The 24,376-nt window shown below is 43.6% G+C and overlaps 1 protein-coding gene across 1 annotated transcript in view; it reads left to right on the forward strand.

Moving 5' to 3' along the window:
• Nucleotides 1-24,376, forward strand: part of ITIH3 (inter-alpha-trypsin inhibitor heavy chain 3) — a 401,722-nt gene that overhangs the window by 301,602 nt on the left and 75,744 nt on the right. Inside the window, exons 13-17 of the mRNA XM_063940620.1 lie at nt 3,738-3,877; nt 6,761-6,921; nt 10,154-10,210; nt 19,039-19,080; nt 24,048-24,161. Of these exons, the coding sequence (XP_063796690.1) occupies nt 3,738-3,877; nt 6,761-6,921; nt 10,154-10,210; nt 19,039-19,080; nt 24,048-24,161 (514 nt within the window). The remainder of the gene's footprint in view (nt 1-3,737; nt 3,878-6,760; nt 6,922-10,153; nt 10,211-19,038; nt 19,081-24,047; nt 24,162-24,376) is intronic.

Here is a 24,376-nt window from a genome sequence, read left to right on the forward strand (position 1 = left end):
ATTATAATTTTGCCTATAACAGGTACATTGGTACTGGCAAACACTTATGCTCTTTAATTATTAATGCCAGCTCTCGCTTTTTCTTAAGTATATATTAATAAATGTTAATTTTTAAGAATCTCATCATTACAATTTTTTCAAGTGTGCTCAGGAAAAGGCCTATAGTTGCTTTTTTTGGTTCTTTGTTCTCTCTAAAGGACCATACTTGTTTTTTCATAGTTGTTATAACTATCCTCCTGGAGCACCACCAACTATTTGCTGAATTTATTATTTGAGTAGGCCTTTATGTTGGTTTAATACAAAATACTCCAAATTACTGAACTGAAATTGTAATATCCTGTGCAGATTTATTTCCTTTTGCAAGAGTGCTAACAAGCAGACCTTGGCCAGATGGATTAGAATGGTGATTGCACATGCTTATGTACAGGCTGGCCTTCCAGCTCCTGCTACCATCAAAGCCCATTCTACTCGGTCGGTTGGACCTTCTTGGGCGGCCCGCCGTGGTGCGACCCTTGAACAATTGTGCAAGGCGGCTATGTGGTCCTCAGTGAACACATTCATAAGGTTCTATGCCTTCAATACTTCCGCCTTCCAGGATGCCTCCTTTGGACACCGGATTCTTGTGCCTGCTACAGTGTGTCCTCTCCCATGAGGAACTGCTTTAGGACACCCCCGATGTTATCCCTGTGGAACCCCAGTGTACCCCGCTGCAGAAAAGGAGATTTATGGTAAGAACTTACCTTTGTTAAATCTCTTTCTGCAAGGCACACTGGGTTCCACAGGGCGTCCACCCTGACGCACTTAGCTTCTTTGGGTTTGTATGACATTAGCAGCTGATATCTTCTCCTGTCATGAGAACGTGGTGTATGTGGCTACTAACGGTTGTCGTCTCTTTTGCCTGCTGCTGCTTTGGACTGGTTAACAAAAGTGAGTTCCTGTGCACGGAGGCGGGGTTATAGAGGAGGCGGCTCTGTGCATCTTGGGAACAGTCAAAGCTTTTAGCCTGTTGGTGCCTCGGATCAAGATCCAACTCTACACCCCGATGTTATCCCTGTGGAACCCAGTGTACCTCGCAGAAAGAGATTTAACAAAGGTAAGTTCTTACCATAAATCTCCTTATCTACACTATCATAAGGCATAAGTATACACAGTTGTGTGCCTGATGTACGTCTGGTGCAAATGGTACTACTAGTGGAATACATACAATTTCCTGGTGGATGGGATGCTGGTGGTCATATGACCGAACCCGGCATCCCGAAGCAGAGATTCCAGACATGGGTCTGGTAAGTATGCTTCCCCTCTCCCCAACCCTAACCCCGCTTTCCTGCAGCCTAACCCTAACTTCCCCCTCTCACCGGGGGTGCCTAATCCTAACCCCTTCTCCCCGCAGCCTAAATCTAACCTACCCATCGCAGTTCTAAACCTAATCTACCCCCTCCCCCAGCGGCTTATGAATGAGGATTTCTGGTGGAGGATGATCGGGATTCCGGCATTCAGGATCACAAAGATGGCATTTCAATCCATGTCGGGATGCCGGACTCAGCATTTCCGGGCAGCATCGGTATTCTGACTGCCGGATACCGAGCACTGGTATTCAGAACAGATCCCCTGCTAGTGCTTTGTATTCATCTTGAAATATGTTGAGATATGTACGACACGGGTGGTATTCATGTGACCGGCGGTCAACAGACCGATGATCACATGACCTCTCCTAAAATCCTGCCCCCTTACTATCCCGACGGTCGGCATGCCGACCAACAGGGACTATTTCCACGGTCACCACCGAGCCCGCAGCATGGCGAGCACAGCTAGCCCGCAAGGGGTTTGCTGCACTCACCCCTACCGGCGTCGGTATGCTGACCGGCCGTCAGGAAACCATCGGTCAGCCATACTACACCCATACGACACAACATACCAATGTAAATTAAGTGGGCTTTAATTTTAGTCTTTTTCTATGTTCAAATAAATGAAACTCTAATGAGACCCTGTGATCATACAATGAAAGAAAGTTTGCAAAGTTTAATGCACAGAAATCTGAAACTAAAATACATTGTTTCTCCTTGAGTCTGCGCCATACAGTACTTGCAGTTAAAGTTCCATACTAAGTAAGAATACCATGATTTAATGAGAGTGGTGATCAGTAAATCCTCAGAATTGCACGTGACTTTGGATGTATGAGAGTATCCAGGAGGCACCCTCTCCATTCAAAACAGGGACAGTGCGCGCCCCTACAAAAAAGTAAAGTGTGGCTTCATGGGGAAGGGGCATGGCCACAAATTAGTACTAATTCACATTACACCACACAGTAGTGTCCGTCAGTCACATTACACCACACAATAGTACCTCTTACACCTTATGCCATGTTAGAGCCCCTTGCACACCTTACACCACAGTAGAGCAGAGCCCCTTATACAAATTACACCAGATAGAGCCCCTTATACACATTGCGCCAGGTAGAGACCCTTTTATGCATGTTACACCAGGTAGAACCCCTTACACACATTATGCCAGGTAGAGCCTCTTACACACATTATGCCAAGTAGAGCCCCTTTTATACAGGTTATGCCAGGTAGAGTCTCATACCTGTTATGCCAGGTAGAACCCCTTACACACGTTATGCCAGGTAGAGCCCCTTTTATACATGTTACACCAGATAGAGCCCTTTACACACGTTATAACAGGTAGAGTCCCTTACACATGTTACACCAGGTAGAGCCCCTTTTATACACATTATGCCAGGTAGAGCCTCTTATACCTGTTACGCAAGGTAGAGCCCCTTACACACGTTACGCCAGATATAGCCCCTTTTATACATGTTACGCCAGGTAAAGCCGCTTACGCACGTTACGCCAGGTAGTATCCCTTACATAGGTTATGCCAGGTAGAGCCCCTTTTAGACATCTTACACCAGGTAGAGCGTCTTATACACATTACTCCAGGTAAAGCCCCTTTTATACAAGTTACGCCAGGAAGAGCCTCTTTTACACATTGCGCCAGGTAGAGCTCCTCTATAGAGAGAGAGATTGTGTGTATGTGTATTTATGTGTGGGTGTGCCATCTTCTCCGCTGCCTGTGTCCCCGTCATTCACCATCTGGCAGCGGCAGTAGGTCCACCGGCTTTCCAAACCATCTCTTACCTCACTTCACACTGGGCGGAAGTATTGGGAAGTGGCCAGCGGGGGGTGTGCAGCGAGAGTTGGCCAGTGCGAGAAGTGGGTGAGTGCACGCAATTCAGATGGCATTGGCTGGGTGACTGCGGCCGGGCTGCTGCCCTGCTAGCTCGCACCTAAAACCGCCACTGAGAGTATCGTGTTCCTTGGCAGTGAGAAATACAGTATGGCCAGAAGCATCCATGTACATTGTAGGTATACATGTAAGTATTGAGAACAGACATAAGAGTTAACAGAGCCACAACTAGGGACAGCACCATCACTCCCCTGTTGCACCATCATTTGGCTTGCTGTAGGCCTGGAACAGCACCCTGCTGCCTAGAGAGCAGTGTCCACTGTCCATAGGGCGCTACGGGTTCTCAATTCCTTTCTGGTGTCGGTGACCCTACCTCCTCATCATGACATCACAATGATATCACATGTTTGGGGCTGTCACAGGGAGGGCAGAATATCACCAAGCTACAGCCCTGGTAGTTACTCTACAGCATTGAGATAGAATACTTTGCATTCTGCTGGCTTTCATGAATGTGTTTTATGTTACAGTATTTAATATTGTCGTTTGAATAGGCCAATAATTCCCTGAAATATACAGAAAATGTTCAGCTCCGAGAACAGGATGACGTACGAAAGCAGCAGGAATACATTTTTGGTGACTTCACAGAGAGACTCTGGGCTTACCTCACTATACAGCAGCTGCTGGAGAAACGGTATGTAAATTAGTGAAATGCTCCTGGTTTTATTTAGTAATTAGATTTAATATTATGACTACATTAGGCATTTCAGGGCCATGGGCATTTTAACAAAGGAGAAGGCATGTGTTTAGCCTCCATTGTGGGTCCCCTCTTCTCAGGCACCGAGTAGACTCTGGCATTATGCCAGAGTCTACTGCTGGGTTGCGCAGGTCTCCAGGAAAATGGTGCCTGCGACTTGTTCCCGTGGAAATATTTAGTACGCATGCACAAACCACTTGGAAATGGCTGCAGCTGATTCCAGAGGCCTGTGTGAACCGCACACTTTGCACCCATTATAGAAACGCCTATGCTCAGAGCTCACCCTATGGCAATCAATTGGCACAGATGTACTAACCATACAGGCCTTATAGGGGCATGCCAGAAAGGGGGGAGAACTCTCTATTCAGGACCCGACTTGTCATTTGTTGAGGGGGACATTGTCCCCATTATCAAGGCTGCTGAAGGGAACAAATGTGAACCCATCGTCTCAGACAGGGGCCATACATTATACATGCTGCACTGTCGGCGCACACTGTGTTACTGTCACATGACTCTTGTGTGACCATGCCCTCAGCCTGCTCCCTGGTTTGCTGCTGCACTGAGCGCTGGGTTCCTGATGGCTGTAATGGAGCCCAGGTATCATCATTACCACTGAGAAAGTCACATACACAGCCCATCAGCAGGGTCGTCTTACAGCATTGTAGCCCCTGGGCAAAGCAATGCACTGTGGCCCCTATCCACCCATTCACTGGAATAAGTATAAAAAAATCTTAACCCCCTTGCACACTGCCTCTCCACGTGCTTCCAGTGAATAGCTGTCAGCACTCCGATTGGTGAATAGCTCCAGCCATCCATCAATCAGTATGCTGACAGGATCCAGTCAGGGTCCCGCCGGTCGGTATCCCGGCAGTCAGAATACCGATGCCTAAATACCAATACTATTCAGAACAGAATGCTGACACCGGCATCCCGAATAGGCTCACCATCCCCGCGCAGGAATCTCGACAGCCAACATGCCGAACGACCAACCACCGGGACACAGGACAGGTAAGCTGCGGAGGGGGAAAGGTTAGGTTTAGGATGCGGTGGGAGTGTTGCCCCGGGGGGCGGGAAGGTTTAGGATGCGGAGGGCAGGGTTAGGTTTAGGCTGCAGGGGGGGCTAGGTTTAGGCACCACCAGGAGAGGGGTTTAGGGTTAGGCTGCGGGGAGAGGGGGGGGGGGGGGGGGAGAGTTAGGATTAGTGTTAGAGGGCAAGGTGGGGGGGAGGGGTAAGTGTACTTACTTTCCCCTGTTGGGATTCCGATCATCGAGATGCCGCGTAGGTATTCTGTGTGCTCAGCAGGACATCGTCAGAGAGGGGAGCTTTCGCTTCCCCGCTTTGGCAGCCAAGAAGTCTTCTTGATGTCCCTTCCTGCTTCGCCTCGTTAATGAGACAAAGCAGGAAGTGTTATAGCGGCACGATGCGTGCCGCTATAATACATTTACCTAATAATAACTCCGGAACAAATGGAGAGGGCATTTACCTGACCTACCTCACTAGGAACATCTATAATGTGAACCAGAATAGCATGAAATTTGTGAACGAAAGGGTAGCTTATTAGTTTTTGATTTTTGTTTTATTATTTTTTGGTACCAGTACTCCAACCTCAGAGTATAGTAATTAACCACCTGCACACTCTGGGGCCCATGAAAGTTGGCTCTAACCATGTCATCATAACGATGAGGACTATAAACAGTATTATTTGGCCGCAGTTGTGCACACAACCGAATGGGTCCAACTGAATATACTGAATGCACAGAGGCAAATTACACCCATGTGAAAATGACTAAATGAGCCCCTAATGACACTTTGAAAATGATAACAGTCATATAATAAAGACTTCTGAAGTAAGATACACGATGCAGGGAAGTTGAACACTAGACACCTTGATGAAAACACACAATGTACTAAAATTCCTGCTAGCTAAAAATACACTCAAATATATTCCTATGAGTAGCAAAAAAGAGAATAAAAATCATAAACCGATGTGGCTTAACAAAAAGATTAAGGAACTTATGGGCAAGAAAAGGCGAGCATTTAAAAAATACAAATCTGACGGGGAAGCAGAGTCATTTCAGCACTATAAGGAATGTAACAAAAATTGCAAAAAGGAAATAAGAGCAGCTAAAGTAGAAACTGAAAAACTAGTAGCAAAGGAAAGCAAAGCGAATCCCAAAAAATTCTTTAAATACATTAATAGCAAGAGATTAAAAAAGGAGAGTATAGGCCCTTTGAAAGACAAGTTGGGAGTCTTAAGCAAATATGATAATGACATAGCGGACACACTAAATGAGTTTTTTTCAACAGTATTCACTAGAGAGGACCCAATTCAGAGACTGACACACAATCTCAATAATGACAATATCACACTGATAGGTACTTATTTAAGCGAGGAAGTAGTCTGTGACCGATTAAAACATTTAAAGATTAATAAATCACCAGGGCCCGATGGTATTCATCCAAGGGTTCTAATGGAGCTTCACTCTGAACTGGCAAAACCGCTATCTTTGATCTTTGAGGATTCAGTTATATCAGGTATGGTTCCCAAAGACTGGCGTATAGTGGAAGTAGTGCCTATATTCAAAAAGGGAAGTAAAGCTGAACCAGGTAATTATAGACCAGTTAGTCTTACATCTATAGTGGGGAAAGTATTGGAAGGTATTCTAAGAGATAGTATTCAGAAGTTCCTTGAAACCAATAAGGTCATTAAAAGGAATCAACATGGGTTTATAAAGGACAGATCCTGTCAAACCAACTTACTGTAAATATCTCTTTAACTACAATAAATGTGTTTCTAACATTATTTTGTTTAATCCAAGAATTTATGCTGACCCTTCAGAGAAAGCCAACCTGACAGCACAGGCGCTTGACCTCTCCCTGAAGTTTAAGTTTGTGACTCCTCTGACATCGATGATAGTCATAAAACCAGAGGAGAAAGAGAAGGAAGCAGAAACATTAATTGCTGATAAATTTGTGGACGGTAGGAAACTGAATAAAGCAGAAAGATACAATAAATAAATGTATTGCTTTTAAATAATGAATATCAATGCATGCATCTCTATAAATGCATAGGATAAATTATATATACAATAACATATATGTATAAATTAGTTAAGAAACGAAAAATGGAGAATCATTTAATTAGATATTGGATATAGATAACACCTGACACCTTTCTGTATGTGTTTGTTACATATCCCTCATAGACAAGTAATAATTATAGTCTGTGAGCCCCTGTCTCTATAGCAGGGGAGTCCAAACTTTGGGCCTAATTCAGATGTGATCGCTGTGCTGCAAATTTGCAGAGGTCTGCGATCAGATAGTCGCCGCCCTGAGAGAGTGAAAACCCGCCCCGTGCAAGGGTGCGAATGCATGTGAACAGCGTGCGAAAAATTTGCCTGTCAGTGAACAGCTGCAACGAATGATTTTTCCAGTCCGTGCACTCCCAGAAAATGGCCAGTTACCACCCACAAACGTCACATTCCTGTCAATCACCTGTCAAAAGCCTAGCACTCAAAATTTTCGAACCATCCTGTCACTGTTTGGCGGCCCGCGTGTACATTGCGGTGCATGCGCATGCGCAGTCATCCGATAATCGTCAGCTGTGGGATTTCGCACTGCAGAGATCAGGTCGGAATTATTATTAAAGAAATAGGGCGTATCCATTAACCTCAGCTAATGGATTCGCCATAGGCTACCCTATTGTCCTGGATATATATATATATATATATATATATATATATATATATATATATATATATACATATAGCAGCATCAGTTTGTTATACACTGATTAAAGTACATGCACTTCCAAAAGCATCATCATTGACCTCAAAGCCATTATTTATTATACAAAAAGCATTAGGATCTCTTGTGGATGAATTCATGGATCTTATGTATAGTTGGATGTAAAGATGCAGTTTTCAGTCTGTATTCCGACCTATACATACATTAGGCAAAAGTGGATGCGTCCATGGCCATTCTGGCATGCAGCTCTGGAAGGCTACTTAGTTACTTCATTTTCCTAATAAGAGTATCTGCTCATGTATACTGTCCATCAGCAAGTGGAAGCCTGCCCCCGCTCCCTGTTCTTGTGTCCACATCCGCAACTCCCATCATTAGTTTCTGAACTTGTACCCTCTTCATGCTGGGTGCAAAACATCTGTCTGAGATAGGTTTCCAATTTCCGTCCGCACACTGCGATCGCACACAGAGACAAGCATGTACTCCCAGGACACTCCAGTGACACTCCCATGAGACAGAAGAGTTCCATGCACTCACATTATCATCGACCATTTCACGTATAGTGTGCTACATCGCTGGACAGACTTATTCATATGCACTACTGATCTCTGTCCTTGTATGATCCTGTGCATACACAGAAGACAACTTCTTTCTTTAGCACATGCAACTTGTGTACAACTCAGAATCAGGCTCACTAGCCCAGTACCTTAAACCCTAAAATGCAATTATTACTGCTCCTAGTGGCATGCAATTGAGCAGACTTGGTCTCGTACAAATAATTTCAGGGTGGCTACCATGCTCTGATTCTTGGTGGTGGGCAGCCAGAAGACAGCGATGGGGGCGTCCAGAAGATGATAAAGAAGGCAAGTGTGGTGGTTGAAGAGTCTGCAGGGATTTCTTCATGTTGTTTGAGATACAGGTTGAGTATCCCTTATCCAAAATGCTTGGGACCAGAAAAATTTTGGATATGGGATTTTTCCGTATTTTGGAATAATTGCATACCATAATGAGATATCATGGTGATGGGACCTAAGTCTAAGCACAGAATACATTTTTGTTACATATACACCTTATACACACAGCCTAAAGGTAATTTTAGCCAATATTTTTTATAACTTTGTGCATTAAACAAAGTGTGTGTACATTCACACAATTCATTTATGTTTCATATACACCTTATACACACAGCCTGAAGGTAATTTAATACAGTATTTTTAATAACGTTGTTTATTAAACAAAGTTTGTGTACATTGAGCCATCAAAAAACAAAGGTTTCACTATCTCACACTCACTCATAAAGGTCCGTATTTCGGAATATTCCGTATTTCGGAATATTTGGATATGGGATACTCAACCTGTATATATATTAGTAGTACGCACTATTTAAACAACATTCTGGAGATGGGGCTAGACACAAAAGAAGACACAGCACAACGAGGCCAGGTCTTTGATGTGCACAAAAAAATCCCACATGGGGGAGGGGGCACCAAAGTCTCGCTTAGGGCACCAAATTGCTCAGGGCAGCTCTGCCTCCACTCCTAAATAATGCTGACGACATTACCCACTTTTCAAAAACACTGCCCAGCGCCACCCCATCCCCTCCCCCATATCAAGCTGTCGGTCAGACTGCAGTTTAGGGGGCACTGCCTCTGACAACACAGTTCGGTACATGTGCAGTCTCCCCGCCATCAGAGTTGTATGCTATTGGGTTTGCATACAACTCTGAATCAGGCCATTGTTCTTCTGTCTTCGGCCACAACTGTCATCATTCATAGGAGAACTTACACTCACTTCATGCTGGGTGCAAAATGATCCATCTGAAACAAATATCCCATCTCTGTCTGTATGCCTTAAACAAGCATGGAAGTCTGGCTACACTCCCATTACACTCCCATGATACTGATCTGTACAGTAGCTGACCAGTTGCCGCCCAGAAACGCCCATTTAGCAGAAAGAGAGATCCAATCACGCATGGAGCCCTGCATGTTACATGATGTGGCGCATGCGCAGTCTGCAAATATAAGCGAGACGCATCTGGTTTCAGGCCTATGTGCCACCTAGAATAAGGCACTCTGTCATTAACGGATTTATATGGGTTGCATCCATATAATTATATTTGCCTCACCAGAGTCCCGCATCGGCGTTACGCATCAACAGAAATCACAGGGAAAATGGTGAGGTAGCCATTTTCCCAGTGATTTGTGCAATGGGAACATGGTGCATGTGCCATGTTCCTGAAGACCTGTCCATATTCTGTAGACTCATGCACAAAATCCAGCATCTACTGTGCTGTCAGAGAGGAGGGGGCCCGCACAGAGCCTGCACACAGGCCCTCTCCTCTCTTATGCCGCCCCTGCCCTCTGTGTTCTAATTGGCAAATGTTTTTATAGAAGTAATATTGAACAACTACTTTTCTGATGCATACTATAATCATAGCTTTGTTATTTTTGTTTTATGGGTCATTACAGGACAAACACAAGGGCAAACATATGCCCCTACAAGAGCACATTCTGCAGCATCACCAAGTAAGGTTTAACTTATTTAAAATGATGATGATGATGATGATGATGATGTACTGTATACAGTAATGTGTCACTCTGCAGGAGATGGAAGTGATGTTTTTCTCCTTTTGCCGTCACATACAGTTGTATGATTGTCTGCAATAGGACAATTTCTCAGCACAGTCACACTTCCAATACTGGATGAGGGTGATCATCTCTGTGCTTGCAAGTGCGTGAAATAGCCATTTCTTCTATTAAGACTCAGTGGGCTCTGACTGTCATTTATTACCACTGGCTCAGTGGTGGTAACAATCTGTATTAGTTGATTCAAATGAAAATTCGCTGTGGTTATTGATAAAAAAGGGCTATTCCTAATACAGAGATTCTCAAACGTGGTCCTTAAGGCACCCCAACAGTCCAGCCTTTAAATATATCCATGCTTGGCCACAGGTGACTTAATTATCACTTCGGTTAATTTGCTTTAACCATCTGTGCTGTGCCATGAATATAGTATATACCTAAAACCTGAACCAGTGGGGTGCCTTGAGGACCACATTTGAGAACCTCTGTCCTAATAGGACAATTTAACAAGGATTAGTCCGCATGGCATTTCTGAGATATCTTTTTTTTTTTTAAAGGAATACTGCAGCTAATCTTTAATAAACTCCCCTTTGAGTTGGGCTAGGCTGAACTATTGCAGGTTTTCTTTTCTAAACAAAGTGGTTAGCAGAATAGTGAAAGTGGCCAATGATAAAGACCATGGGTGATATGTAGTAGCCTGTGAGGCAATATACATGGCGAAACCAACCTTGTTGAAATACGGGCAGACTCGCACAGTCCTGCTGCAACTCGCAGGCTATTAAATTTCACCCCAGTGCTGGATCTCGAATACCACTGGACAGTTAGGGGGAGATGTAATAAAGTGGAGAAGTCCAATCAGCTTCTGTTATAAATATGTAAATATACTTAGAAACGTGTTTGGTGGAGAATGCATTCTATGGAGTGTTTAACCATTTTTTCAAGTGCATAAATTTATCAAAGCCAAACGGGTGTGATACAGAAGAGAGACATTAAAAAGATAGACAGTCATGAGGGCTAGTCAAAAGGTCGACAGGGTCTAAAGGTCAACAGTCAAAAGGTCGATAGAGTAAAAAGGTTGACAGGGTCAAAAGGCCGACAGACAAAAAGGTCGACAACCATTTTTTACTCAAATTTGTTGAAATGTGTCCCATCACCACGGTTCGGGCTCGGTGGCTCACTCCGCTTCTCTCGCCATAAGGTTACTAATGGTAATAGTTTGTGACATGGATAGTTTGTGACATTTTATGAAATGTGGCCCCACGCAGGCATGCTTCGGCCGCTGCACTTTGGTCGCGACGCTTCGGTCGTGGTGGCTCGCTCTGCTCCGCTAGCTCGCCATAAGGTTACTAATGGTAATAGTTTTCGACATGGATAGTAAATACAGCAAAAGTTGTAAAAATGTGACAAAAGCTTAAAAACACGTGTCGACCATATGTCGACCTTTTGACCCTGTTGACCTTATGATGTTGACCTTTTGACTGTCTTTCAGCCACCTCCTAGCCAAACATGGGAGTGTTCCATCGAATCGAACTTCCAAACAGGGGTGAAATCACAAATGGGATCATCAGCCAAACTCTGTATTATTTTCCATTGGAAACTACAGCACACCGAAATTTACCAAGATTTGTGTTTGCAAACACTCCTGAGAGTTAGGCAAACTCAGACCAAAATACACTTTTGAAATAGACGTCCCCCTGTGTAGAGTGTTCAGAGAAATCTGCACAGATCAGTGTGATCTGTACAGTACCTCTCTGTGTAAAAGTACAGAAAGAGTTATATATATAAAAAAAATACTCACACTCACATATACTCACCTTGTCCCTGCCACCGGTCGGTCCTTCTTCTAGAGTTGAATCTGGCTACATGAAAAAAAAATACACACCTATTGCTTTCGCAGGTCTATCTTCTTCTTCATTAGCTTCCAAGGGCCATTAAAAAAAAATGTGATCCTTATTCATAACGGACACAGAGGAGCCATTTATTTCCTCTTCGCAAGTGACGAAACCCTTGTTCCAAAATTATTAATTCATTTTGTATGTGTCCTTTAGTAATAAATCTGTTGTAAAAAAACATTTTAATACTAAGCCACTATCCCAGCCTTATTTTATACCATAAGATATTGTTTTCTTTGAAATACATATATTTACTAAAACACCGGTGGTCGCTTGGAACCCTATTCCCCCATACTTTATCTTAATTTAAGCATCTTACCCATGCTGAATATTTAGAGGTTAGCTGACACCCTATAAATAAGGGAGTGTTTGTATTTGTCACTTTCCGACTGCTTATATTGTTGTCCCACTCACATGTGGCGCTTTACTCTCACTGCTCTCGACCATTTGTCATGTCAACCTTTTCCGGTATTGAACTTTTGTCCCTATTGACCTTTTGACCACATCGACCTTACAGTCAACCTTTTGATCATGTTGACATTTGCCATGTCGACCAATAGTGGTCAACCTAATGACTATCGACCTAATTGGTGTCGACCCTGTTATCCCTAACCGATGTAAATATATGTATTAAAGCTTTACTTTACAAGGTGTGTGTGTAGTGTTATTATTTTCATATTTCTTTAACTAGGGGACAATAGGAACCAGTGTGCCCTTAATGCCACGCATGCTGGTTTTGTGATTCTCCAAGTACCGGCATGTGGGGGAGGCTTGCTGGGACCTGTAGCTTCCCTCTAAAGGACAATATTACTTCTTTTTTTACTACTCCCCACTATCAACCTCACAGCCACCAGTAGGGGTGAGGGGGATATCCTCAGCTTCAGCCCAGGCCTGGATTAGACAGGAAAGGGAGAAACCCTTCATTGGATGGTTCCCACTTCCCCAGGAACTCAGAGCTGGGGTGAATGCTTTGGCCAGGAGGATCACTGAACTGTTTCCCCCGGCTGTGGCATTACCCCCCCTGCTAGTGGAGCCCGGTGCTGATTCTAAAAATATGTGGGGTCCCTAGCCAATTTTGCCCCTATATTTTTAGAACCAGGGCGGGCTCCAAAAGCCTGAGAGCCCAGCGCTGGTTCATTAAATACAGGACCCCTACGCATTTTGTCCTGTGTATATTTTGGACCAGGAACGAAATTAAAGACACCACACATTTTCTTTCTGTTTTTTTTAGCTCTTTCTATACTTTTACACAGAGAAGCCTGCACGGATAACACTGATCTGTGCAGTCTTCTCAAAACACGCTGATCCCAGGCAGGACTTTACACGTCGGGCACAAACACAACTGGACACAATTACATACACCATAAAAACACGATTCTGTCAAACACGATTCTTAGTAAATCTGCGTGTTTGATCTTGAAAAACTGTCATGTATCCAATGCTGATCTTGTTTCATCTTGAGCAAACACGATTATTAGTGCATTTACCCTTTAGATGCCTGCTGGTTGCTTTGGCCAACTTCTCTACTTTATTGTTGGATATATTTCTTGTAAATCAGGGTATCAATAATAATAATTTTGACAAGGGGTCACTATTATTTTATTATTAACAGGGGCACCATCTTTTATTTTATAATTATGAGGCCTGATTCAGAGAACACTATGCGGATGTTGAACAACAGGGAAAGGGAAGTTATCTTAGAGATGTGCGCAAGGAAAAAGCTGCTCTAACGTATATAATCCCCCTAAAGGGTGTCACCACACCCAAACACAGCAAATACAACAATTAAAACGGGAGAAAATACTCGTATAAGTGCTCACTAGTGGATAAATGAACAATACATTCCTTATGTATCCACAATGATGTTTCTTAATACTTCTTCTTCAATATTATGGTCAAAGTTTGTTCCGCTCCAGTCCAATGCATGAAAAACAAAAAAGAATACAAAAATGTGTAGAAATGCTTAAAGTCTATTTCAGTACATATGGCCCACTGGACCCACGGAGGAGAATTTTTGAGAATCTGCAGTTCATACCCCAACTCACAATAGAGTATCATAAACTGTACACGTAGCAGTTTCTTTATCCTAGACCTCGTATAACCTTCACCAGAGGTTCCCGACTCTCAATAGTATCTCCCAGAATGTATATCAAATAATAATATAACATGGGACATCTACCAGAAATTTTGTGAGAAAATGCGTACCCAACTCACTTGAGAGAGGGGAGGAAACAAGCCTTAAAAGGTTTCTTTAATCGGGCCCATTGATGGCTCCACCAGTATCTCCTTCTCTTCAATCACTCCTTTTATTCCTCCCAGGGTTCTCAATTCTCGTGAGTATGTGGAAAGAGAATGACATACAATGTGTAGAGTTGTCTTGTGGCCATATGTTGATTAACCCTCGAACTCCCAAAAGGAAATGAAGGAAGTGTATAGGGCGTACCCCAACTCACAGTGCGGAACCCCACCACATGTGCAAAGTGGTTTCTTTACAACAGGACCCAATATGACCTCCACCGTAGTGTATATATAATACCAAAGGGCAAAATATTCAACAAAATATTCAACAAAAACCAGTATGTAGTATTATTTTCCAAGGAAAAACAGTCCACAATAATTAAAAACAAGTCTCTTTATGATTTTTCTTAAAAATAGAATAATACACGCCCCATAGTTGGAGTAAAAAATACACTTGTACATCCAATACATCCAAATGACAAAAAAGACATGTCTTGACAAAGGCTCCATAAAGGGCCGAAACGCGTCGACAGATCCTGGTATTGTGACTTTGAAGCGCTTTTTTTATTCATTTCGGGGACCAGAAGGTACTGTTCTACTATTCATACATTTGGGGGTCCGGACTTCCCCTTTTGTGTTACATGGTGGTTAACCTTTCCCTTCTGAGGAACCGATTTCTGTTTTTTACATTTGGAACATTGTTTTTGTCATTTGGATGTATGTAACAAGTGTATTTTTTACTCCAACTATGGGGCGTGTATTATTCTATTTTTAAGAAAAATCATAAAGAGACTTGTTTTTAATTATTGTGGACTGTTTTTCCTTGGAAAAGAATACTACATACATACTGGTTTTTGTTGAATATTTTGCCCTTTGGTATTATATCAGTGGAACTCATAGACGAAAGAAACCCAGATAAGAGGGTACCTCCATTTGCACGTGTGAGTAAGGGTACGCTCTACCTTAAACAGGATAAAAGAAACCTTTATTAGGACTGATAATCCACTGTTTAGAAGTGAGTTGGGTACGCACTCCTTATATATACACTACGGTGGAGGTCATATTGGGTCCTGTTGTAAAGAAACCACTTTGCACATGTGGTGGGGTTCCGCACTGTGAGTTGGGGTACGCCCTATACACTTCCTTCATTTCCTTTTGGGAGTTCGAGGGTTAATCAACATATGGCCACAAGGCAGCTCTACACATTGTATGTCATTCTCTTTCCACATACTCACGAGAATTGAGAACCCTGGGAGGAATAAAAGGAGTGATTGAAGAGAAGGAGATACTGGTGGAGCCATCAATGGGCCCGATTAAAGAAACCTTTTAAGGCTTGTTTCCTCCCCTCTCTCAAGTGAGTTGGGTACGCATTTTCTCACAAAATTTCTGGTAGATGTCCCATGTTATATTATTATTTGATATACATTCTGGGAGATACTATTGAGAGTCGGGAACCTCTGGTGAAGGTTATACGAGGTCTAGGATAAAGAAACTGCTACGTGTACAGTTTATGATACTCTATTGTGAGTTGGGGTATGAACTGCAGATTCTCAAAAATTCTCCTCCGTGGGTCCAGTGGGCCATATGTACTGAAATAGACTTTAAGCATTTCTACACATTTTTGTATTCTTTTTTGTTTTTTATACATTGGACTGGAGCGGAACAAACTTCGACCATAATATTGAAGAAGAAGCATTAAGAAACATCACTGTGGATACATAAGGAATGTATTGTTCATTTATCCACTAGTGAGCGCTTATACGACTATGCGGATGTTGTCACGGATGAGTGATTATCGCACACGTGTCAGGGTACCTTAGAGATGTGGCTGACAGTGAAGTTTTATTTGACATAACAGAGAGTGACAGCAAAAACACTGACATGTCATGACCATTTTCAGGCTACAAATGTGATCCGTAAGCAGAACACATGGCATCTGCGTCTCAATGCACGTGGCCATTCTACACGATGATAGGGGCTACTCAGATGGTCAATTATTAAAGCATCTGTGACAACGCCGTGTCTGTGTACACAGATGCTAATATCTGCAGGGCCGCCGGTGGGTGTCTCAATCCATTTTCAGGTTGCAACAGCATTAGCATATTGTAGCACTGCAGCTGCGTACTGGATGGCAGCTGTGAATGCATTAGTGTACATCTCTGAGGGCGCTATCTAGTCTTATTATTCAAATGGATACTATTCTTTTATTATTAGAAGGGGCATACATCTCTGAGTCAGGCGTCTGGGCGCTATCTACTCTTATAATTCATTTGGGCACTGGGCCTAATTCAGCATGGATCGCAGAAGCAAAATCTTTCTCTAATGGGCAAAACCATGGGGGGTCATTCAGACCTGATCGCTCGCTAGCATTTTTTTCAGTGCTGCGATCAGGTCAGAACTGTGCATGCGTATGCACCGCAATGCGCAGGCACGTCACACGTGTACAAAGCAGATCATTGCTGTGCGATGGGTTTTTACGAAGAATCCATTCGCACAGCCGATCGCAGGGAAATTGACAGGAAAAAGGCGTTTGTGGGTGGCAACTGACCGTTTTCAGGGAGTGGTTGTAAAAATGCAGGCGTGTCTAAGCGTTTGCAGGGCGGGTGTCTGACGTCAATTCCGGACCCGGACAGGCTAAAGTGATCACAGCGGCTCAGTAAGTACTGGGCAACTCTGAAACTGCACAAAGTTTTTTTGTACCGCTCGGCAGCACATGCGTTCGCACACTTGCACAGCTAAAATACACTCCCCTGTAGGCGGCGACTATCTGATCGCAGGACTGCAAAAAACTGCTAGCGAGCGATCATATCTGAATGACCCCGCATGTGCAGTGCAGGTGGGGCAGATATAACATGTGCAGAGAGAGTTAGATTTTGGTGGGGTGTGTTCAACTGAAATCTAAATTTCAGTGTAAAAATAAAGCAGCCAGTATGTACACTGCAAAGAAACAAAATAATCCACCCAAATCTAACTCTCTCTGCACATGTTACATTTGCCCCACCTGCAGTGTACATGGTTTAGCCCATTAGAGAAAGATTTTGCTTTTGCGATCCATGGTGATTAAAGGGGGGTACACACGGAGAGATCCGTGCTTAAAATCTAAGCAATCTTGCTAGATTGCTTAGATTTCAAGCACGGATCTGCCGTGTGTATGCCCCCCCAGCGATAGTGATGCGCGGCCCCGCGCATCGCTATCGGCGGTGCTAGATTGAGCCTGCATGCAGGCTCAATCTAGTGGGTCGCTCACTTCACCGTTGTGTGAAGTGAGCGCCCCCCTGTCGGCTTTCCCCCTCGCTCAGCACATCGCGCTGTGCTGAGCGGGGTGAGAGATGTGTGCTGAGCGGTCTGTGTTAAGATCGCTCAGCACACATCTCTCCCGTGAGTACCCCCCTTTAGGCCCACTATCTACTCTTTTATTTTTAGCAGATGCACTATCTGTGATTTAATTACTAACAGGGACACTATTCTTTTAACATTCATATATCCACTACCTATTCATTCATTATTAACAAGGACACTGGTCATTCTTTTAGTATTCATTGGAAGATTAACTTTTTTATTATTATTATTATTATTATTATTATTATTATTTTGGGAACTATCTGTGTTCTTTTCTTAACGAGGACACTATTATTTATTATTAACATAGGCACTATCTGTTATTTAATAATACAAGGAGGAACTAACCTTTTATTTTACAAGGGGGCACTATCTATTCTGATTATTCATAGGGTCACTAAATCTTTTTTTATTATTCATGGGGGAACTATATAATGTGAATGTAGATAGCAGGGTAATTTTCTTAATTTAACAAGGGGATCCTAAAGGGGGGTACTCACAGAGCGATATTCTAAGCAATCTGACTAGATTACTTAGAATGTCAGCATGATCGCTCCGTGTGTTGCCCCCTCAGCGATAGCGATGCGCAGCCCCGCGCATCGCTATCGCTGCTACTAGATTGGCCAATCTAGCGGGTCACTCACTTCACCTGCTGGGTGAAATGAGCCCCCCCCCCCACCCGTCTCCCCCCGCACGCTCAGCACACATCGCGCTGTGCTGAGCGGCGGGAGAGATGTGTGCTGAGCGGTTCACTCAGCACTCATCTCTCCCAAAGCGGACCGTCTATATGGGCCTTTACTTGTAGTGTCACAAGAGTGGACACTATATTTGAACATTGTAGCCATGGTACCGACTACGCAAATGGGTACCAATACGGTTCCAGTGTAATTTAGCAATGGGCTGGGCCTCTCTAGATGCAGGGCCCACTAGGTTATTGGGTTATTCTTGAAAAAGAACTGGATTATTTCAATGTCTGCATAGATATTTGTTCTGTTTAATCTTCTCTGCTATGTAATTGTTTGATATTGTTATATTATAACCCAGATGTGTGTCTTTTTCTTATACTGTTTCCACTTGCCAATAAATACATTTATAATTTAAAATCTCTGGCAATGTGTGGCAATTGCCAGAATGGTAAAAAAAGGCAACAAACCCTTATGCAGTAAATTTGTGCCAAGACTTTTCTTAATGTTTAGATGAATGCATATCATAATGTAGTAATTAAAGTTGTTTACAGCCCCATAAAAGGGCACTGAATTTATAAATGAAAACATGTAAATATATATATATTGATTTTAACAGGTTACTCCTATCAGTCTGCTGCTTCTCCTCCATCAAATTGGGGTAAAGTATTCCCTATATTTAATTAATATTAATGCCATTTCATCTGTATGCTAAATTGTTTTTGTAGTTGTTGAAGTTTGGTATCCTTAGAATGACAAATATTTATAATTGCTACCTTGACCCCTCTCCAATGAGGACATCGGAATGAATCAAGGTTGCCACCACCCATTTGGATGGTGTCAGTAGCTCCAATATCCAAAAGGCACCATGAAAGTCCTTAAAAAACCGCTAGTTGGAAAAAACTAATCTCTAACCGAGAAACTGTCACTTTCGCTACTACCATATTTAAAAAGGGGAGTAACTGCAAATCAGTGGGGTGTCTCCGATCAGCCAGAACTGGAAAAACTTTAGCCTTCACTATGAGAAATAGGTAAAATTAGGTAGAATGCGGGAAACAGATGCCCTGGACATGCCAGAAACATAAAGAGACCAAATAAAAGAAAGCTGGCTTAACTACAGTACCTTCCAAACATAAGAGGAGCAAAACTCACCAATCTAATCGGCCTCTGTAACCAAAGACCTAAGTTTAGCCCATGGAAACTGAGACAAAGAATTAGCAATCACATTCTCCACTATTGGCAAATGATCGTCCTCATCGCAAACATTTCAAAATAAGTTGCTCCAAGAGGCTTACCATGAGCAGTGCTGAAGCATGCTGCTTGTTAATAGCATGTACAATGCAGAGGTTGTCACATCATAACACTATACTCTTTTGGTGCAGCCGCGTACCCCACAGCTCTAATGCAACCACTATTGGGAAGAGTTCTAGAAGAAGATTATCCTTCCTCATACCCCTATTGACCAACTCAGACAGCCAAGGTGCTGAACCTTATGAACTATCCAGGTGACATCCACACCCAATGTTTCTGGCAGCATTAGTGAATAGCTGCAACTGAGAATTATCAATTTCCAGTGCAATCCACAGAAGGACTTCATTAAAATGTTTCAAACACAAAACCCATAGAGACAGGTCCCATTTTATTTTTGATAACAGACTTAAAATAGTGAGGTCTGGTTTCCCCGACCATGGCTCTATCAAGTTTGCATCACCCTGCAAGTAATATTGAACAAAACCAACAATAACTGAGGTTGTCACAGGGTGATTTTACCTTATGCCATGAACAATACAATAGCGTTGAGCAACAAAATCCAACAAGCTTATCTATTTCAATACCCAAAAACAATAACAGATCCTCAGTCTTCTGATTAGTGATTGGGAACCAAAAAGTCTTTATCAAGAACAAAAGAATAGCACAATGATCCCAATCAGCTGGGCCAATCCAAAGGAATCATATAGATAGTGAGCTATCCCATCTGTACCACTCACCAATGTAAAGGGGGGTACACACGGAGAGATCCGTGCTTAAAATCTAAGCAATCTTGCTAGATTGCTTAGATTTTAAGCACGGATCTGCCGTGTGTATGCCCTCCAGCGATAGCGATGCGCGGCCCCGCGCATCGCTATCGCCGATGCTAGATTGAGCCTGCATGCAGGCTCAATCTAGCGGGTCGCTCACTTCACCGTTGTGTGAAGTGAGCGGCCCCCCGTCGGCTTTCCCCCTCGCTCAGCACATCGCGCTGTGCTGAGCGGGGTGAGAGATGTGTGCTGAGCGGTCTGTGTTAAGATCGCTCAGCACACATCTCTCCCGTGAGTACCCCCTTAAGAAGGAAGCATTTGTCTAAAGGGGGGTACTCACGGGAGAGATGTGTGCTGAGCGATCTTAACACAGACCGCTCAGCACACATCTCTCTCCCAGCTCAGCACAGCGCGATGTGCTGAGCGAGGGGGAAAGCCGACGGGGGGCCGCTCACTTCACACAACGGTGAAGTGAGCGACCCGCTAGATTGAGCCTGCATGCAGCTCAATCTAGCATCGGCGATAGCGATGCGCGGGGCCGCGCATCGCTATCGCTGGAGGGCATACACACGGCAGATCCGTGCTTAAAATCTAAGCAATCTAGCAAGATTGCTTAGATTTTAAGCACGGATCTCTCCGTGTGTACCCCCCTTTAGTAATATCTGACATTAAGGTAGAATTCCATGTACCTAAATGAATCAGGATGAAAGGAGAGTGATCAAAAAGCTGATTCAACATCGGCCTTACCCAACAGGGCCATAGGTCCATACAATGGTCAAAACATCATCAGATGACTGATACACAACTGCACAATATTCAGCTGGACTAGCATTATCATAGATGAACCTGGAGAATATTAGAAAAATGCTGAATAAGCCTAAATTTACCCGGAGTCTGTTTAGGAACCACACCAACCAGGGACGGAATCAGGTACGCCAGAGGTGAGTCATGAGAAGGCTCCACCACATGTCCCAGCCGAAACTCCTTGTGAACTTTATCTCTGAAAATGGCTCAAAATGATTTTTGATTCTTATAAGAACCTGCGTGAACTAAACCAAACTGAAAACCGTAACATAAAAAATTCAGCATCTGTTCTATTCAGATACCAACACAGCCAGAAGTAGACGGAAGTGCAGTGGAGGCTGTGACATTTGTTGCAGCTGCTACTGCGTATTTCTGCTAATACCGCTGCTAATGAGCTTTCTACTGAGACGCCCACCATCTGCAGCGCTAATCTGCTGCAGTGCTTTGGAAGTCACACCATCAAGCGGACATCAAGTGCACCATCGGGCATTAGCGCATCCCTAATCTTATCTAAATGCACCTCTGAATCAGGTCCTAATAAGGGCGCTTAGCACTGATTCAGCCAATGACTACTTGCCTGGTAGCCACCAGTAATTCCTTGCTTATCAAACAACAATACAAATACTACTAAACTGTGTGGCTAGAGGTGTGGGCCGGGAATATCTGCATAGAGGGTTCCCAGCCAAGGGCGAAGCTACCATAGGTGCAGGTAGTGCAGCTGCTATGGGGCCCAGGCCTGAGAAGGCCCCCCCTCCCCTGTCACAGTTACATGTGTTGTACAGTATACATTTTCACCATTGGCAAATACATAGGGACACTTACAAACTTTTACCTTGGGGGCTACAATATATCTAGTTATGCCCCTGGACCTGCTCATTGTAATGTGGTATAAAATTAACTGGAGGGCATTATACTGTTACATAATTTAAACTATAGCACTGTAGTGTGGCACAATATAAAGTGGAGGCACTGTAGTGTGGCATAATATGAACTGTATCATAATGTAAATTGGGGGTACTGTGTTGCGTAATGTTTACTGGCAGCCCTACAATGTGACATAATGTGAATTAGAGCACTACTGTGGTCCATAAAATATACTAGGCAGAGGCGGAACTTCCGCCAGTGCGACTAGTGCGTTGCACTGGGGCCCGCCTCTGTCCAGGGGCCCAAAGCATGTAATGAGTCAAACTGACTCATTACATGCCGCTGTGTGTTGCGGGCAACCGCTGCCCGCAGCGCACAGCCGCTGCCCGCAGCGCACAGCCGCCCGGAGAGGAGAGGAGCAGCGGTACGGGGGAAGGAGGAGGAGGGAGGTGGAGGAGGGAGCCGCAGCAGCGCTTTGTTACTGGTGGAGGCGCTGCTGCTGCTGCCCCTCTGCTTCACTATAGGCTGTCTTCCGAGAACAGCCTATAGTGAAGCAGAGGGTCAGCAGCAGCAGCGCCTCCACCAATAACACAGCGCTGCTGCGGCTCCCTCCTCCACCTCCCTCCTCCTCCTTGTTGCTATGGGGCCCATTAAATTGTGGCTACGCCGCTGTTCCCAGCCTTACGTTATATTCTATTGCTGTATTTTACAAACACGAAGATGAAGATGTCTCAGCCTTCAATTAGAACTATTCCATTAATATTATAGATCCTATTTATGAAGTGTCCAAGTATGAATGCAGAATGCTGTGCCATGGTCTTAAATTGGCTTTACTATATACGTTGTTACAAAGTAAATGTGATGGAGTGTTTCCTCCGGTCTTTCATCACATCCTTCCAATTAATGAGTTAAAAGCGGCTGACTAAGGGTTATTGCACATAAACGTGCATAACCCGTGTTGCTGCGCGGTGTATTCCAACTCGGGTAGCTTGCCGGGTTTAACAAGGGTTCAACCTGGCAAGCTGTGCTGTGTAAACGGGAAGCCACTACCATTTACAGTGTATGGGCAGGCGGCGCTTAGAGATCATGTGATCGCGTCACTGGCGACGTCACCTAACTGGCAATATGCCAGGTTGGAAAGTGCAGTGGTAAAGGGGCCTGAGTCAGGTCGCAGCCAGGTAAATAGGGTATGTTCAGCTAATTACTTTCAATTCCACTAAATTCTATTCTTAATTCGCCATTCTATTTTTATATATATATTTGGTCATGTTCTTCTGTGTGACGTCCTGTCTTCTATATAATGCAAATGTATAACGTAGCGGTGATTCCAATCACACAGATATGCAGCTGTAGCCTTTTCAGCAGAGCCGGCCTTAGGCATAGGCAAACTAGGCAACTGCCTAGGGCATTTGGTATGCTTAGGGGCACCAGCAGCTTCTGCTGATTACAATGATATGCGGCATGCCTATATTCTGTGTGTATTCCTGGAAATCACTGTAATGTAGCATTTCGTATGCAGATACAGCCGCAGTTGCACACAGAATATAGGCATGCTGCATATAATTTTAATCAGCAGAAGCTGCTTGCGCATACTAGCCACATAGTAATGCAAATAAGATGCATTTTTATAAACAAAAGGCGCCTGACGTTAGCAGAGCTGCCAGATGACTCATGCCAGGCATCTCTTGCAGAACTAGCGGCGGTGCTAGGGGGCACCAGCCAAAATATTGCCTAGGGCATCATATTGGTTAGGGCCGGCTCTGCTTTTCAGTGACTCAAGATGGAAAAGTTCAACTTCTATAAAGTGGGAAATACTATTTCAGACAATAAATGTTTTGGACTCATATAATATAGTCACATTCATCACAATTGCAGTATGTGTATTACTGGATACTAATAAGGAAGGAGAGGATGATTTATATTATATTCTGTGTGTTGACAGTTGACTCAGATCCCCATTTTGTGATAAATGTCCCACACAAGAAGGACGCGCTCTGCTTTAATATTCAAGAGGATCCCGGTGTGGTGCTGAATCTTATTGAGGACCAAGAACTAGGTATGCGACATATTCATCATAATCCGCGTTAATTGAAATCATATTTTGTCATGTAATATTTTATTCAAGGAGACACCTGACTAAATGTAATTTCATCCATTTCTTTTTATATTATGTCAGTTAAGACAGATATATTTTAACATTAATTTCACAAAACATTCAAAAGTCACTGTATTGTGTCTCGAAAACTTGCAGTGAAGGGGAACTAGCAAATG

Source organism: Pseudophryne corroboree, chromosome 9 (genome assembly GCF_028390025.1).
Source record: "Pseudophryne corroboree isolate aPseCor3 chromosome 9, aPseCor3.hap2, whole genome shotgun sequence".
Classification (NCBI taxonomy): domain Eukaryota; kingdom Metazoa; phylum Chordata; class Amphibia; order Anura; family Myobatrachidae; genus Pseudophryne; species Pseudophryne corroboree.